Source organism: Lineus longissimus, chromosome 10, assembly GCF_910592395.1.
Source record: "Lineus longissimus chromosome 10, tnLinLong1.2, whole genome shotgun sequence".
NCBI classification, from domain to species: Eukaryota; Metazoa; Nemertea; class Pilidiophora; order Heteronemertea; family Lineidae; genus Lineus; species Lineus longissimus.
Window position 1 is genome coordinate 13787994 of NC_088317.1, and position 18658 is coordinate 13806651.

Consider the following 18658-nt stretch of genomic DNA (forward strand, 5'->3'; position numbering starts at 1 on the left):
ATGTATGACACGTCATCAGAGATGTGTACACATTTTGGACACCTTTTCTCGGTCCACCTCTTGAATGTATAGAACTAGGCGGGCGGTTTTCTAAATAACCCGATATAATGGAATATGCAAGTGCAAGAGGGTTGTCAAATGCAATTAACTCCAGTTTCGAGAGACAGGAAAAAAACGAAGCCAATGGCAAATGCTTTGTGAAAGTCAAGCCCAAAGTGTCCCACGGCCTTCCTGACGGAGTAAATCTTACATGTATTGCATTCACAACCGCCCTGGCGAAGGCTAGGGAATTGACGGATACGTTTTACTTTAATCATTTGAGCAAAAACTTTCATTCGGCCACTTCCTCGGGATAGCATCTTCTTGGAGTCATTCATGTGCTCTTCTTTAGGTTGTGTTTGTATTCCAATCACCGCTGGAGCCCGACACTCCGCCAGAGATGACGAAATTCCTATCAACGCATGGTGATAGCCCGAAAGATATAGCTTTTGAGGTGGACGACGTGGATGCGATCTTTAAGGTACAGTTGTAGGCTATTGTCTTGGAGGAGGGAAGACAATGTCAGTCAGTATCAATGCATTGGTGCCCAACTGCTTAACCTCGATCATCATGTTTCAAAACTGACACATATGGAGATATCCTGACACTTTTTTGCCAATTTGTAGAAAACAATTTCTTCCTAGCTTTAACCCAAAGTGGCGCAGTCAGAATTTCGCAATACGCTTTTTGTTGATTATTCATAAAAAAGTCACTCTGGACAGCAAGCCATTGTTTCTATTGAAATCATTTCGGCTTTTTTTCCCGAGCGAGCGCAACAACACGGAGCTGAAATAGTCCAGGAACCAGTCAATGAATCAGATGAGAATGGTACCGTGCGCTATGCTGTGGCCCGCACATTCGGCGACATAACACATACATTTGTGAACCGCAGCGCCTACAGAGGACTTTTCATGCCGGGCTACACGAAGCCGAGGGATGCCGATCCCCTTGCAGATGTACTGTAAGTTTCCAATATCACATAAACTCTGTGATGTACTTTTTATTTGAAATGTTTACATGACACCCTAACAGTCGCTTCATCCTTCTCCATACGTGTTCTCCTCGTCCGCTGGCACTTAAAGCTGGTTTCGATGGAGGTTTTGCAGCTAAGCTGTCCAAAATCGGGCACACGTTTGATTTTTTATACGTTTGATATTTTAAACAAAACAAAGACAACACTTATATCGAAATGGTTTTTGGGTGTCTTATAATGCATTCTCTCTCATGATGATTCTTTTCTTGTCGGACTCCGAACGAAATTATTACATATAAGTTCACCCATGATACTCGTGATGACCATTGAGAATACTGACTGATTTCCGATATGTGTAATTTTTTCAGCCCCGCAGTTGGGCTAAAAGTGGTTGATCACATGGCGATAGCATGTGAAATGGAGAAATCGGCGAAATGGTGAGTACCGTATTTTCCGGCGTATGACCCGCGGCTTTTTGCCCTCAAACAGGCCCAAAAAGTGGGGGTGCGGGTAATACAAAGGTGCGGGTCTTGCGTGGATTCTGAGAGGGATAAGCCCCAACCCCAAAGAAAAAAAAGGGGACCAAACTGGTTACTTGATAAGGATTTATGTCCATCGTTTTCGCATTGTTTTCAACCAATATTTCCGCCATGATCGCATAGTTTGTGATGTCTCCGCTAGGGAAAATAGTTACGGCCATGCTGGAATTGATCCACTTTGGTTAACAATTAAAAAAAACATGGCGGTTCTAGGATGTCAACATCAATGAATGGCTTACTATTTTTGGAGAATGCGGGTCTTGGAGCAGTGCGGGTCATAATCAGGTGCGGGTCTTGCGTGGCTTTAGGTAATGGTCAAAGGGGGTGCGGGTCATAGGGCAGTGCGGGGGATAATCCGGAAAATACGGTACTTGTTTAAAAGGAAATGTTTGTCCAGGGAATATGATCGGACGATCCAGATGAGAATATGTTTCTTTTGCGCACTGGTGTTACAACCGCGGTTGTTCCGTATTTTGCTGTGAGAAATCATGATTTGCCAATAGGGGAAACACAGAAGATGGTGTCAATCTATCTTTCAGCGTTCTTAAAGAATGATCGATGAGGGGAAACACTTGAAAACGTTAAACTGATGGTATCAACCATGGTCACATAATCACGTCATCGTTTTGGTCTTGCTGTGTTGGCTATGAGCTTATCGCCGACTGGTGGCGACGCGGACTGATTTTTTTCAATATGGCAACATCGAATGGCTTTAGAGGGAATTCCTCCCCAAATCTCGCCCCCATTAGTCCCACTAACATGCCTAAGATTAGATTGGGCAAGAGAGTTTATGGTCACCAATCAAATAATGTCTATAAGCTTAATCCCTTTGTTCATGTCTCGGATGGTCCGATCAAAGTCATATCAAAATCTATTCTTACACTCTGATGTCATGTGATGGTCAAGCACCTGCATGTGATGTCATCCTAAAATGGCGGTATGATCCTCTCAACCTCTACATCCGGGGTCGACCTGATTAGCATTCAAAATGGCTGAACCACTAGACCTTGGATACTCGTGTACGTCATATCACTCGTCACCGCCAGAATCAGGGAATGACGTAGCATGTTTGACCTATGACCCGTATATTCGGGCACTACGTGTCAGCACTGTGTCATCATGACCAAAATCGTTTGTAGCCGACCAAATAATTGTAAAATTGACCAATTATCTCAGGGAGTATACAGATAAAGAAGCCGTATACTTGAATATAAAAATAAATTATCAAAAGGGGTTTTGAAATAACATTTTCACAGTGCTCGCGCGATTGGCATTTGCAACACGTGCTTCTTCGGTTCTATTTTGCTCGGAGTGCCCGCATGGCCCGACTAAATGACGCAATTTTCTTGTAGAGGCAATTACTTTGTTATATCAGCATTAGTTTCATATATCATCCATGTCCATGAAGTTCTATTATGCCGTCAATTGATTTGTGATCGCATTAGGGTAAATGGATATGTAGACTTTTGCCGATTCAATATGCCATGACTATGCCAATTGTCAAAACATTATTTACATCTTATTTGCATGTCAAACGTTATTCGTTGACCAATTAGATATTTTTAAGCTCAGCATGATACCAGGGGCAGTGCAAGTGACCATAGGAGCGCGCAATGACCCCTGGGTAAACGAGGTTGTGATTCTCTCATTTTCTGCCGGTGCTGCCATCTGTGTGACGATCTGGTACCAGCCCAGCGTACTAGACACATGTCAACTTCGTTGCAACGAATTGCGCACCTGAAACGAATATGAGACTTGTCAGCCGAGGTTGACGAAATGAACTGATATATTCACGTCGTCGCTTACACTAGTGTCCAGTGCCAATTCGTCGGAGCCAATCAGATTGCTGGGTTAGGGTTAGGGTTAGGGTTAGACATATATTAGTGTATATCATGCAATTACCGTCCGACGATTTGGCACGCGACGGACCTCTTATGCCCTCGGAACACGGCAGACATTCCAGCCATACTACAATTTGGTCTGCTGCGCAGACGGAAGCACCGGCTCTGTAATGTATTTACTATGTAACGCCCGTGCGCGGAGCTGTTTTCAGAATCATGAGAATACCTGTTTGGATCCTAGCGCTAATTTTAGGAATGACCAGACGTTCACCAGGTGCATGTCCGATGTTAGTTTCGAATCGGCCAACCGTTTGTATGGTGACCACGTGGAGGTTGTTAACTTTCGGCCTATCGAAAGAAACGCTACCATCGAGGTCATTTCTCGTCCCTCTTGTAGTGGGACGAGCCAGGGCCGATTTCAATATGAGAGTTGTCTATCCCAAGGTACGAGCAGGTCCTTCTGTTCGAGAAGGCATATTCTGTCGATGCCAAGACGATGCAGACCAAAGGTTCATCCATGACTTCCACCGTAGTAGCTAACAAAGAGAGGACTATTAATTTGAATTTATCGGAACCAGTCAGCGAATACGGCAAGGGGCCACTGCAGGTAAATATCGTTTTTTACGACGCAGTATGTATAATCCCGATACCATTTAGCGAAACATATTATCTAACGGCGATGCGGTTGCTTGCATTCCGGTTAAGAGAAATGTACACCTCCTTTTTGCGAAAAATGTACATAGTCTCCACGGGGCATTTGTGCTTGATGCAAATCGCGACCATCTCCACAAATAATCATAACACAACAATCATGATCATAACTATGGGCAACCGAAGCGCCCGTGTACGGCAGTTGAAATATTGCACAGATTTGGACGAAGAAAATATTAAGTTCCTATCCACAGCTTGTATTTTAGTGGTCTGATGGATTTCTCAAGTGGGCAATGCGCAATAAAATACATTGGTCATGTTTCACCTAATAATAAGAAGGTCTTGTTGATGAGAATGTTCTCGAACAAGCGTGCCAGTGAAGCAGTTCAAAATGTCCCCCTTGAAAACTGTCAATCCCTTTTGTATGGTGACGGATTAAGGCATGATTCTGCACAGAGCATGATCATCAATAATTAAGAGGCAACAGCGCATGATAGGATCCTTTGTCTCCCAGACACTCTGTCCTGGACCATTTCATATAGTACACCTGTGAATTGTTACATCACGCCGTTTTTTGCAGAGTACTGGTATAGCACGTGTTACGTTTTTTGTTGTTGTTTTTTTCAGGAATTTATTGACTATCACGGAGGTCCTGGAGTTGCCCATATAGCCGTATTAACAGACGATATATTTTCAACGGTAGGTAAAAAATGCCTACTCTATTTCCGGCAATCGGAAAACCCATACATGTTTGCAAACTAAATTTTCGAGAAAAATAATAATTTTCTACTTTGACAATGGGATTGAATCTTTTAATATTTTGCGGCAAAATGGTTGAAAAAGGTCTCAAAATTTCCGTGGTCAACAACCACTCGAAATTTCAGCAGTTACTCGCCAGACTGTACTGTACGGTGACTGGGAAGTGGTAACACATGCTTTTTTAATGAAAAAAACTGTGTCCTGATATCTCGATCAAGAAACTTCCATGTATTATCTCGATCGATCGAGATATTATCTCGAGATATTGGGTGATATGAATAAAGACTAGCAAATGCTTTTATCTAAATCTCCATGTACATTTACACCAGGCCTTCCTGTACAAAACCGGAGTAAAAGCATTTGCTAGTCTTTATTCATATCACCCATTATCTCGATCGACTGACCTATTTGTTAACTCGGTCGATCAACTTGAATATTGAGGTCTCGGTCGATCGCGATTGAGATCATTTCAGGAAAGTGATTTTCTTGTTAAAAATAAATGATCACGTGATGTCCTTTTCTAAGTCATAGTAGTACCAGAGACTTCTGATTCCGAGCCACACCCGTAAATTGATTTGTCGCGGTCATTGTCTAATTGTCTAATTACTGGTAACAGCTTAATTGCTCAATAATTCATTGAAGGGTTTGTTTCCTCCATGTAAACATTTTTAGGTCAACTCAGTGAACAACTAAAAGATGCCAAAAAATATTATTTTTCGTTTAAAATATTGCATTTCTACTGATTAAAGGTCATAACAAGCTGAAATATTCATTAAAAAAATGATTCGTTCCCAACATACATGTATGTACAGGCCTCACTACACCCAGCGCCAGGCTGGACTAGGATAATTTTTTACAAATTGTTTTGTCCTGCCATTTATCGTGTACTTATTCTTGCCCTGATGATGTATTATGTATGACATATCCTGGCACTACTTTGATGGACACCCGAAAATATTGAGAAGATTTAAAGAGGACCAAGGACATGAAGGAGCAAAATTCACCTGACCTAATTATAGCCATTTTCACTGCAGGTGGCAGCATTGAAGGCAAGGGGGATTTCATTCATGAGCGTCCCAAAAAACTATTATGTAGAGTTGAGGGAGAAGATGAAGACAACTGATATAAAGTTTAACGAAGACATTGACGAGGTAATCTTGTGACCGCCCATTAACACGATAAGTGATTAATTTGATAAACAAGCATTCTGGCGGAGCGGTTCACTTACCATGCGTACGGTACTGACTGGGTTTCTATACCACCGTAATATTACATCTTATAAGTGCTATATTTCTTAAGTTTTTTTCTTGATCTTGTGAGTAAATAAACGATCGACTACATGATAAAACCATAACACTTCGTCGTTACCATGATGCCCAGGCGGTCTGACTCTCTGCTGTAGACCGCATTGAAAACATCAGTAGTTTTGGAGATAGTGTATGATGTACAGTCTTGTTCATATTGATATCAACACCTATGACTTGTGATGTCTCTCAAAGTGCCAGACCGATTTCAATGTGGTTTGTACAGGGTTGTCACAAATCTTGTTGTCGATATGAACATTCTGATTTCAGTGAAATGCATTATTGTCTTCACTATGAAATCGACCATTTTTTAAAAAAGGTCCAAAAAAACTTTTTTATTTCAGGAAAAATTCCACCAAAAAATCACTAATGTGGTAGTGCAACAAGAACTCAGACGTGTTAAAATTTACAATCCCCGATCGGAAATGACGTAGTTTGATCGCATTCAACTATAAATCCATTGAACAGTGGTGCTTCGTTAGTCAACCGATGACCTTTTTTGGGGGTGTGATCGGGGATTGTAAACTCTTTCCCTAAGACGTTCTGGGGTGTTTTCATGTTGATATCTTATCTTGGTTATGAACTATCATACTTTTTCTGCAAAAATATCAACATGCAATAGATACTATTTCTATTGACTTTGAAATCTGCCCCATAACATGCAGTATATGCCATGTTTAGGGCCCTGTGTTAACAAGAAAAGATCAGTTTTAATAGGCTATTTCTTTTATAGTATTCTAATAATTGCACAACAATTATTCAAACCTCATTCAATGAAGAAGGGACATAATTATACCATTCATGGGCATAAGTTTATCAGGGTTATTGTCACCGTGATGTAACTGGACATGTCACTTATTACACTCCTACGGATGTTGAATAGATGGTAGTGTATAATTCTGTGGAAATAATTGTGTGTGACCAGTTCCTGAGTGGGAGAATAGCCGTGTTTTGAGCTTACAGTGCTGTGGGACAGTGTCAGAAGTCACCACAAATAGGAATTATCCAACCAGAAAAAGTATGTCATTTCAGAAACGGTGTAAGATATTAACATGGAAACACACCAGGCTGTCTTATTTTTTGCTGTACTACAACACCATTGCTTTTTTCGTGGGTTTTTGCAGGAAATAAAAAAGTTTTTTGAAAACGGTTGAATAGTTAAGAAGATATCATAAGTTGTAGGCGTTGATATTATTATGAGCTAGACTGTGCATGAATGAATGTGTTTAGTTGATAATGAAAATGATCTAGACAAAGTCCTGTATATTAAATGCAAGTTATCATATAATGTACAAATCTGTCTCGAATCTCATTAAATTCATTCCCCTAGCCGAAACTAGAAATCATTCTGCAGAAACCAAGGTGCGTACACGTACTGCGCTGCACCTATCCATTTTAGAACACTTGCGGAATAGCAATGGCTGAGTCTCGAATCAATGAACTTCCCTTCACAAGTTTGACGCTCTTTGGTTTCTTAGGCTTGTTATTTACATTGCCGGGCTTTACATCCTCACAGCTCGAGAGGCTCCAACTACTGGCTGACTTCGAATCAGGGGGTTTCCTACTGCAGACATTTACAAAGTTGATGCAGGACAGGCCTTCCCTTTTAATGGAGATCATACAGAGACATAACAACAAGGTGAGTGTCCTACCACAAACTCAATCTCCATCACAGAGTTCTGGCGTCCATCACTCGTTGTTTTTCGGAAGAGAGGCGTTCTCTACAGACGATGATGGCTCAACACACGCGTTGATTTGCTTCGAAGCTACAGCGTCGTGCTGTTCAAATTGGTAGGTACATGTACCATGCACCGCATTACGACAGTGGTGGAGAGAACCAATTTGTGTGCTGTCCATAATAAATAAACAGCGATTATACAGCCCTCTTGTGGCAGAGGTCGCTGCATACGGAAATGGTTTTAGTGGCACTGAAAATTCGCGATAAGAGCCATATTGCGTTCCCAACGTGTTCGTCACGCAAACACTCGCGCTCACGAACCCGCTTCCTTACACAACGCTCACCATCTCAGACACCTAACAGCAGAATTTCTAATAGTTTCTCTTTCAATTTTAGGGCTTTGGGAACGGGAACTACAAGGCGTTGTATGAGACCTACGAGGCAGACACGGCTGCTCGCGGAAATTGAATCTATAGATCGACCACAACATATGACATTTTATCACATTAATATCGTATTATTGTTATTCTGTACAAGTAACATTGGTTCAGAGTCTCAATTATAATATACTCTGAAAGTTCAAATTCCACTTGATTTCAAAATCACTCACATTCACAGATTTTATGCGGGATTTAAATTTACATCTTGCGTGTTACCATTTACGTCTAGAGCATAGGGGATTAGCATTGAGCCCCCCCCGTTGATTGATTGCAAAAAATTATGATTTACCCCTTTTTCTTGTCGTCGATCTTACTTTAAACGATCCAACAGCTGCTTTGGGCAACGCTAATTCTATATACTACAACTTAAGTCGAAAAACACTAAGATACCTCATTCCTTAATTTCCTAAAAAAACGTCTAAACCAATCATCAAAACCATTTTCTTCACTAAAAGCGTTAATCTCAAAATCCGACTCATCCAAATCTAAAATGTTCCTGACTTTTCCACGCCCGAAGGGAGTTATAGCTCCGAAAACGAATATCACGTAAACACACCTAGGTCAGTGTGCGTGACAGACACAACTGATACAAGAAAAAGAAGAAATAGTTTGGATAATATTGTATTGACAATACTTGGATGGAAAAATAGAAAATTTACATGTGGAATGCACTGAAGATGGAGTTAGTGCATGATGAAGTGGGATAAGTGACAATGTTGGTGGTTTTAACCTCTTTTGGATTTGTCTTTTTTGACTATTTTGACCTTTGTTGGTTTAGAAATATATACTTACAAGTTGTTGGTATTTAATAGTGGGGAAAGTATGGTTGAAACCATATAAATTTGATGTTTTTGTGGAGATTGTAAAATAAGGAACTTTCAAAGATGGTGGCCGGATTGCAACTGCCTGAGCATGCTCAGCATGACACACACCTTTTAAAGTTTGAAAGTTTATGGCTAGATGGCAGCACAGAAATAAATAGTGAGGTTTAGAAAATAAAATTGGGTCACCAACATTGCCGCCCCCCTGACAGAGTCAAATTGGTCACATCCAAACAAACGGTGCGTTAACCTCGAAAAGGCGTGCGAGAATTAGCGTCCAAAAACCTTAGCTAGAAGGTGTAAATTTTACGTTAATAATACGAGTGCACCAAAAAACCAAACTCAAAGCCGATGGGCAGTAAGAGTTTGATAAATATGCTCGAGCCGTGTGGCAGTATAGAGCCAATTTAAGTATGCTTGAGCCGTATGGCAGTAAAAGCAAATTTAAGTATGCTTGAGCCGTGTGGCAGTATAGAGCCAATTTAAGTATGCTTGAGCCGTATGGCAGTAAAGCAAATTGAAGCCATGAAAATGGCATTGAAGCTTGAGCCATAGGCAGTGAAGCTTAATAGCAAACATGCTAGTGTTGATAAACTGTCTGTTTACATTCCTGCTGAACAATGAAAATCATGATTATAATAACAAAATAGGACTGATAGCACTCCAAAGAGGACCAGCCTGAGATGAAAAGTAAAGCCTTGAAATTAGAAGGAACCATTAATCGTCATTACTATTCAGCAGGGAAGTGACAGAATCAACCGGAAATATATTCAATGTCCAATCTTGAAGTCAGTTCTGCCTAACATTGTCAGTCCTTCGAACAATATTGGCATATAATCTTTTCTACCAGTGTTGGCAGTTCAGAAGTACACAAGAATACAGGACTCCAGAACCAGATTTTGGCAGCAAATCCCAGGAAAGACACAGAGGAATATAAAGTTGTTGTAAATACGTTATGAAAGAATTTTGAGAATTTGGCCAAAAAGAAAAGAATGAAAAATAAATTGATTGTAACCGGTAATAATGTGTCCACCCGCAGACTGCTACAATAATCAAGCAAAGGAGTCTGATTCAAGTTAACTTCATTTCGATCGCAAGCGAACATGGATGAACACACAGAATACGGCCATGATTGACAGCGACAGCACAGGGTTAAATGGAGAAGATAGTTTTACTCAATTTGAGCAGAAATTTTAAATTTAGGACTCATCTCCAAATGGATTGAAACTTCCCAAATTTAAAAGAGAGTAAATAAACTTCAACCCTGTGATTCAATGTATCATGTCTGACGTCCGTATAACTTAAACACCACAACATTGCACAAGCTCCGATCCAAAGCGTTTCTTTGGATTCATCCAGAATGGAGCTATCCAGAATTTACAATCCAAAGCGTTTCTTTGGAACTATCCTATAAATTTACTAATGAGATGCATTGCATTGAGAGGTTACCAGCACATCAAATGCAACACATAACAGTGAGAACATAAAATCAGCTTTCAAGAGAAATATGTCATTGAGTAAATTTTTTAAAACAAGAGTGCTAATCAACTCTGTTAGTCCACAAAATTTGGTGATTGGACATAAGGAAAATTGAAACTCAATGCCACATGTCTCCTAAAACCTGATTTGCACGAATCCTTGAAAAACATGAACTGTCAGTGTTCAGTGTTCATATCGTAGCGGCTTTCCTGGTTCGCTAATGTTCATCATTGACGTTTTCCTCGAGTAAGCAGATCCTGGACACCGGCCTCACATAGGTAGACTTCGCAGATTTCAGCAACACCGATCGGACTCTCCCATCATCCCCTGGGTAAATGTCGAGCACTCTAGCCATTTCCCAACTGCCACGAGGTAGATGATCGTTTTGGACGATAACGAGATCATTTGGAGCTAGGCTGCGTTCCTCCTTCAACCATTTACGTCGGACAGTCAGGGTAGGTAGATATCCCTTGACCCATCTTCGTCAAACGTGGTCGGCAATCACTTGAGCTTGACGCCATCTTTTTCTGCTATCAATTTCACGATCCACCACGACATCTGGAGCGGCGACGTTGACGGCCCGACCAATGATGAAGTGATTCGGAGTCAATGCTGTCAGATCATCTGGTTCGCTGCTATTGTGGGTCAATGGGCGGCTGTTGACTACGGCTTCAACTTCGACGAGAGCTGTTCTTAGGACGGATTCAGCTAGTCGATGTTTCGGCAGGACGGCTTTCAAGGCGGCTTTGACGGACTTCACAAGACTTTCCCAACTCCCGCCCATGTGTGGACTGGCTGGAGGGTTGAATATCCATTCCACACCGAGGGGAGAGAGGAACTCTTGGACCTCAGACTGGCGCAGCTTGAGTAGGCAGTTCTTCAGCTCATTGTCAGCCCCACGGAAGTTGGTACCGTTATCGCTATGGATTGTCTGTGGATGTCCTCTCCTACCAATGAATCGACGGAGACAGAGGATGAAGTCGTCGGTTTCAAGGGACTCGGCAAGTTCAATGTGGACGGCTCGGGTTCCCAGCCAGGTGAAGAGACAACCCCATCTCTTGACTGACGTCGATCTCCGAACTTTTATCATCATGGGTCCGAAGTAATCCAAACCAGTATGGTAGAATGGCCCGGCTGTGACGGATAGGCGGCATTTAGGGAGATCAGCCATTCTCGGAACGATTGGTTGTACGTAGCGTCTCCAACACAGCAAGCAGGATCGGATTGTTTTCTTCGCCAAAACTCTAGCGTTAACAGGCCAGTACCGTTGCCTCATCATGGCCAAGAGATGTTCTCGACCACAGTGAGAGTTGGTTCTGTGGGTATCGTTGAAGAGCAGCAACGTCACAGCATGATCGGCAGGTAAGATCAACTGATACTTGGCTTCGGTTGGAATGTCAGCCTTTCTGAGACGACCCCCGACGCGGAGACAGTTGTTGGTTTCATCAAAGATAGGCATCAGCTGGGCGAGTTTACTTTTCGGCGGCAATGCTTCGTGATTTCTGAGGCTGGCTATCTCATCTCGGAACCGGTCTTGTTGCGCAGTACGGATCCAGAACTCTACAGCTTCTTGGTATTCAGCAGCCTTTATACTTGGAGATCTGACGACTCTTGATGCAAGACGCGGAACGACGGAGGTGAAATTGCATATCGCTCGGTTCAGCCAGGCAGTTTTTCTGATGAGTCTGTTCCATGAGGAGAAATGCGACGGATCCAGTAAGCAAGTAAGATCTAGCGTCGTTAGTGTAGCCTTGTTATCATCTCCCTTGGCAGTGACGGCATTCACGGACTTGTTTTCGATCTTTTTCACTTCTGGATCATCTGCTGTAACTCCCTGCAGGCTATCGTTGTTGTCTTCAACTTTGCGTTGTAGAAATACGGGTCCCTCCTGCCATTGTTGATCATTACAGAGGGTTGATGCCTTGACGCCACGCGAACAGCAATCTGCAGGATTCAAGTTGGTTGGAACATATCGCCATTGTTCTGGTTGAGTTGTTTCCAAAATCTCGGAGATCCTATTCGCGACGAATGACTTGAAGCGTTTGGTTTCGTTTTTCAAGTATCTCAGGACGGTAGTTGAATCTGTCCAGTAGGTTGAGGTTGTGATTGCTAGATCCAGCTCTTTCTTTAGTGATTTTACCAGTCTCGCAGCGAGTAGTGCCCCTTGAAGCTCAAGTCTTGGGATCGACAGAACAGGTTTTATCGGCGCGACTCTGGTTTTTGCAGCTAACAGCGACGAGGTTGGTTGTTCATTTTCGGCCGTGTACCTCAGGTAGGCGACTGCTCCGAATCCAGCTTCAGATGCATCAGAGAAAACGTGTATCTGGATATCTTCAACCCGCGGTGAGAAGTTCAAGTGATGTCTCGGCAACTTGAAAGATGATAACTGCTGCAAATCTTGTAACCAGCTGCTCCATTTGGTAGACAACTCTTCTGTCAGTGGCTCGTCCCAGGACAATCCGCTCCTCCATAATTCTTGTACAAAGATCTTTGCGCGTATTATAAATGGAGCCAGATATCCGCACGGATCAAAGATCGAGCTGACGGTGCTCACGACGCCTCTCTTGGTAAGTGGGTTGTCTTTGGGTTGGCACTTGAAGATGAAGATATCCTTCTTGATGTCCCATTTCAGGCCTAATGTTCGCTGTATGTTGCTCGACTCTTTTGCCGCAAATTCAAGGTCTTGAATCGATCGCTCGGACTCTTCGATGTGCTGTAGAAATTCCATGCTATTGGAGATCCATTTATGCAGCCTGAAGCCTCCCCCTTTTAGTGTATTGACTACCTCTTTGGCGAGTGGAACGGCTATTGGTACGGAATCAACGGATTTTGCGACGTCATCAACATAGAAGGAGCGAAGGACTGTGTCAACGGCTTGTTGGCTGTACTGGTCTCGGCTGTCCTTGGCACTTCTCTGTAGAGCATAGTTGGCACAGGTTGGAGAATCGGTGGCGCCGAATATATGGACTAACATCTTGTAGGATTCTGGAGGCCCTGGAGCATCGATGTCGCTTTTCCAAATAAATCGCAAGGCGTCTGCATCTGTAGTCTCTGGCACTCTTACCATGTGGAACATCCCTTCGACGTCGGCACACATGGCTATGCGGTACAGTCTGAAGCGTTGAAGGATTCCAAATAGGCTGTTGAGCAGGTCCGGTCCAGTCATCAAGTTGAGGTTGAGAGAGGTGCCTTGGCAGGTTGCAGCTGCGTCAAGTACCACTCGTATTTTGCCTGGTTTGTTCGGATTCATGACGCCGTGATGTGGAATGTACCAAGTCTTTGGTGAAATCTTCTCGGCCTCGATGACGGACAGCTTCCTGGCAAATCCCTTTTCAATGTAACCATTCAACGTATCAGCGTACAGAGATTTAAATTCAGAGTCTTTCTTCATGCGCTTTTCTAACAGATGGTATCGGCGAACAGCGATATGTTTGTTGTTTGGTAGAACAGCATCAGGATCCTTCCATAACATTCCGACTTCGTAATGGCCATCTACGAGATGAGTAGTCTCTTCAAGGATTTTAATAGCTCTCTTGTCTTCTGCAGAAAGTGGAGTTTCAGTTGTGAAGGCGACGCCAAAGGATTCTGTCTGCCAAAACTTCTCGATGTCTTGATGTAGCTGTTGGTCTCTACTGGTGATGAAATTGATGTTTGCCACGGCTTTGTGTGAATCTTGAGTCTTTGACATCCCCATCAGCATCCATCCAAGTGGAGTTTTCACTGCTATTGGCTCGGTTTCGTCTCCCATCCTGGTATCGGTCTGGACGTGTGCCAAAGGGACGTCTACTCCAATCAATAACTGCACCTCTGACGCTTCAATGTCGGTCAGCCCAAGTTCCTGGATATGATCCCAAGATGTAGATATTTGCTGAGGAGGACATTTGAAGGCATCAATATCAACCGTCCATGCATCGCTGACATTCAATACTTGTGCTGATTCCTCACCGGCGGCCCTCATAGTAAATGACACGGTCTGCGACTTGGATGATGATTCCGCATTCAGAGTTTTGATGGTGAGTTCCTTCGTCTTGCCTTTCAACCCAAGATCTTGTGCTAATTGTTGATGTATGACGGTGATTTCACTGGCAGAGTCCAACATAGCCACGGTGGGGATGCATCTTCCGTTTCTACCGCTCACATTGACTCGGACGAGTTGAAAATATGCGTGCGACAGACTCTTTCGGCTACCTTTTTCAGCAATGTTGGCGTAGTTGTTCTTAGGATCCTTGTCATCGGGATGGAGGAGAGTATGATGTTTTTCCTGACATCCTGGTTCGCGGCAACGCAGGTTTGATAAACATTGACTAAGTTCATGGTTTGAATGCAGACAGTTCAGACAGATTTTGCTGTCCTCAGCAATCTTGCTTCTCTCATGCGGCCTTTTGTTTACAAACAGGAAACAACGATAGAGTATGTGCGGTTCTTTACAGATTGGACATGAGATTGGTTTCTTGTCGCCTTCTTTTGGTACAGCTTTCTTTGGATTATCTGCATCTCTGGTTCCGTTATAGGACTTCTCTGGCTGCTTGGCTACACCACTGGACTTTTTAGGCTTTTCCTTTGTCCCGGCTCCTTTTCCTGACTTCTCAGACTTTTCCTTTGTTTTCTGAAAGGCAGTGTTGTATGAGCAAGCTGTGGCTGGAGTCTTTCCTTTGGAGGTTTCTAACTTGACGGAGTATGGGTTGAATTCCGTATCCACACATTCCTTCAACCAGTTGCGCAGGTCAAGTATGGATGGTTCCCTGGTCTTGGAGATCCCGGATACGTGGCGGTTCCAAAATCGGATACGATCAACTGGGATGCGTCTTGATACTCTCAGAAGTAGATCAGTCCCTTGCATATCAATGGTATCGTTCAACTGAGTCAATGTTATTATGCAGTCTCTGATATCGACGAAGAACTGGCGCAGCGCAATAGAATTCCTTGATGGTATGGTGTTTCCAGTGGTAATTAAATCAAGATATGCGCGCGCGACTTGGTTCCGGTGACCAAAGGCTCTCTTAAGTTCTTTCAGCGCATCAGCATAGCATCGACCGCTGTATCCTATCCCTCTGATCATCGTTAGTGCGTCCTTGGAAACATGTGACTGTAACAGATCCATGCGGCGCGCATCATCGATCCCAGGCTTACAGTGCACTTGAGTATAAAACTGCTCAACGAACTTTGGCCATAAGAGGGCAGTACCATCGAAGACAGGAATCTAGGTAGCGGGTAGACCTCGGTCACTCTCTAGTTTTACCAATGCTGCCAAAATAGGATCCTCATGTTGAGTTGTCTTCTGCTTTGGCAGCACCGTCTCCTGTCCAGCTACCAATTTGTCAATCCACTCATCGATTGGCGGTCGCGGCTCCCATGCGGGTGATTCCGGATCTAGCTCAGGTGTCTTCACATCAGGTCGGTTGACTCCATCAGACATGGCACGATATTCAAAGCCTGGCTTAACATAATGTGCTGCACTGGGTGTGAAATACCTAGAGACTGGCGCAGTTTGATTTCTAATGGCGGATGCTTTGTACGGAATGTCAGGTTTGTCTTTAAACATTACATGCGCGGATTCAAGATCACGTGTAGCGGTAGCTGCTGGTGGACACTTGACTTTGGAAACATGGTTTGGTTTTCGCGTAGTTGTGTTGTCATCAAGTTGCCGTTCTGCAATCATCGCTGCTGCGGTAACTTCTGTAGCTTGCACGGCTGTCTTCGGTCGGACGTCTGGTGGTGGTTTGTGTTCCTTCAACCAATCTTCAATCTCCTTTTGTTTCACCTTTCCCAGCTCTACCTCTTCTCGTAGTCTGGAGGCATTCATCTCTGCCTTTATGGACGCTTGTTTGTGGACGATTCGAATGTCCCTCTGAAGTTGGTCCCGAGTTGTCTCGTAAGGCTTACCAAGGGTGTGATGCGACGAGACAGATTCAGACAGGTCACTGGTACCAGCGGTGGTGTGAGATTGAAGGTCATCAGATAACAATTGGGTTGAGATATCACGCATAATTTGACAAGCATGTTCAAATCTGTCCTTCATCCAGTCTTCCGCTTTTTGGACGTCAGACGGTGTTGTCAGTAGCGACAAATAAAGTTCTTGTGTTCCCTTCAGGGTGTCTAAATCGGCTTGAACAATTTCGGCACAGTCCCTCAAAGTGGCCTTGGAACGTTGCTCCTCAATAGCACGTATTGCTTTGTTGCACCGTTTTGTCAGATTTGCCGCATTCGTAGATCGAAGCTTTTTAATTCGTGACATCATCTCTTGGTCCGCCATGGTTGTTGATTGACGACAGTGACGTCACGAATGAGTTGCAATTCGGTACCGGGGAAATAATTAAATGGTAATTTGGTTTTATAATTATGGGGTGCCCAATGCAAAAGAATGTCACTTGCCACACTTCAGTAATTTAGATAAATTTAGTTGACCCTGTACATAAACACAAGGCTGTACGCAAATGTACATGGATGTACACAACAATGTACAAGAATGCACACAGCAATGTACATGCGTGTACACAAATGCACACTAATGTATGCACTGTGCTCAAAACATTTTATAAAAATATATGAAAATGGTAGAAAACTTTCCTATTAAATACTTTGTGCGTGACAGACACAACTGATACAAGAAGGAGAAGAAATTGTTTGGATAATATTGTATTGACAATACTTGGATGGAAAAATAGAAAATTTACATGTGGAATGCACTAAAGATGGAGTTAGTGCATGATGAAGTGGGATAAGTGACAATGTTGGTGGTTTTAACCTCTTTTGGATTTGTCTTTTTTGACTATTTTGACCTTTGTTGGTTTAGAAATATATACTTATATTACAAGTTGTTGGTATTTAATAGTGGGGAAAGTATGGTTGAAACCATATAAATTTGATGTTTTTGTGGAGATTGTAAAATAAGGAACTTTCAAAGATGGTGGCCGGATTGCAACTGCCTGAGCATGCTCAGCATGACACACACCTTTTAAAGTTTGAAAGTTTATGGCTAGATGGCAGCACAGAAATAAATAGTGAGGTTTAGAAAATAAAATTGGGTCACCAACAGTCAGATATTTCACAAAAAAATCCCACACACCTATCACACCTCCAACAATAAAGAGATATTCGTAGTTTTTCATTTCCCCACTTGGTTGGTGAAAATCTTTTAATTCTGGTCTTTTCCTAAGTTGTACTTTATTCTCTGGATGAAGTTTGTTGTAGAGAACAAAAGACTCATCAACATTCCGAAAATCAATCGCACTTTCATTTTCTCTTTTCAAATGAAGTTAACGAAATCAATGGTTTCTTTTCGATGTTCATCCCAAGCCTTAGATTCCCCTTTTAATTTTTCGATCGCTAAATTGTGTCTCTTTATTTCGTCTTGATTACCATTTTATCTATGGCTTTGAAAAGATATCCCGCTCCAGAAAAGGCAACGACGTTTACTACGACGTTTACTACTACGAATTAACATTCCAGCTATTTACAAACAATAAGAAAATGGTTCAAATGAACAATTGGCCATATGAATAAAACAAACTATTTACTTTTACTTCACTTTTCGAAGTATTTACTGCTGTCTGTATGAATAAAACTAAAGTAAATACTTCAAGTATGGAATAGGTACCATTTGCCACTTTTAGGATATATGTTAGATGAGGTTTAAAAATTGTCAGGTCAAACGAGGGTGGGGTTTCAAATAAGGGAACTTTTAGAAATAAGGGATCAGGGGAGCAACTTTTTGTCATCTACTGAAATAAAAGTACTTTAGATTTTTTTGTGTACAATGTAAGTATGAATACTTTGATTGATTTTTCTATAAGGCTTGTTATACTAGGAGAGGATGTCATTGTGTAGAAAGTTATGACGAGAAATTGGTTGTTCTTTTGTTGGCACCCGCACAAAATGTTCATGCACGTTCACAATCTTTCTGTACTTATAGAACGAATAAACAGTATATATATAATGGTTTGTTTTCGAGTGTTCATCCCAAGCCTTGGATTCTCTTTGTAATTTTTTAACAGCTAAATTACGTCTTCTCATTTCGTCTTGATGACCATTTTTCTCTTTGGCTTTGAAAGGATATCCTGCCCTCGAAAAGGCAACGGCGTTTACTACGGCACCAATTATCATTCCAGCCATTTACAAACTGTGAGAAAAGTGA

The 18658-nt window shown here is 42.4% G+C and overlaps 1 protein-coding gene across 2 annotated transcripts in view; it reads left to right on the plus strand.

Annotated features, from left to right (window-relative positions):
- LOC135495175 (4-hydroxyphenylpyruvate dioxygenase-like) overlaps window positions 1-18658 on the plus strand; it is a 53118-nt gene that overhangs the window by 18635 nt on the left and 15825 nt on the right. Inside the window, exons 4-11 of one of the 2 annotated variants that reach the window (XM_064783651.1) lie at window positions 392-520; window positions 807-1000; window positions 1381-1449; window positions 3837-3999; window positions 4671-4742; window positions 5837-5953; window positions 7623-7745; window positions 8181-8809. In XM_064783651.1, the coding sequence (XP_064639721.1) occupies window positions 392-520; window positions 807-1000; window positions 1381-1449; window positions 3837-3999; window positions 4671-4742; window positions 5837-5953; window positions 7623-7745; window positions 8181-8252 (939 nt within the window). In that variant the 3' untranslated portion in view covers window positions 8253-8809. Of the gene's footprint in view, window positions 1-391; window positions 521-806; window positions 1001-1380; window positions 1450-3836; window positions 4000-4670; window positions 4743-5836; window positions 5954-7622; window positions 7746-8180; window positions 8810-18658 lie in introns of those variants that run through there. The other variant, XM_064783650.1, reaches the window with a different exon arrangement.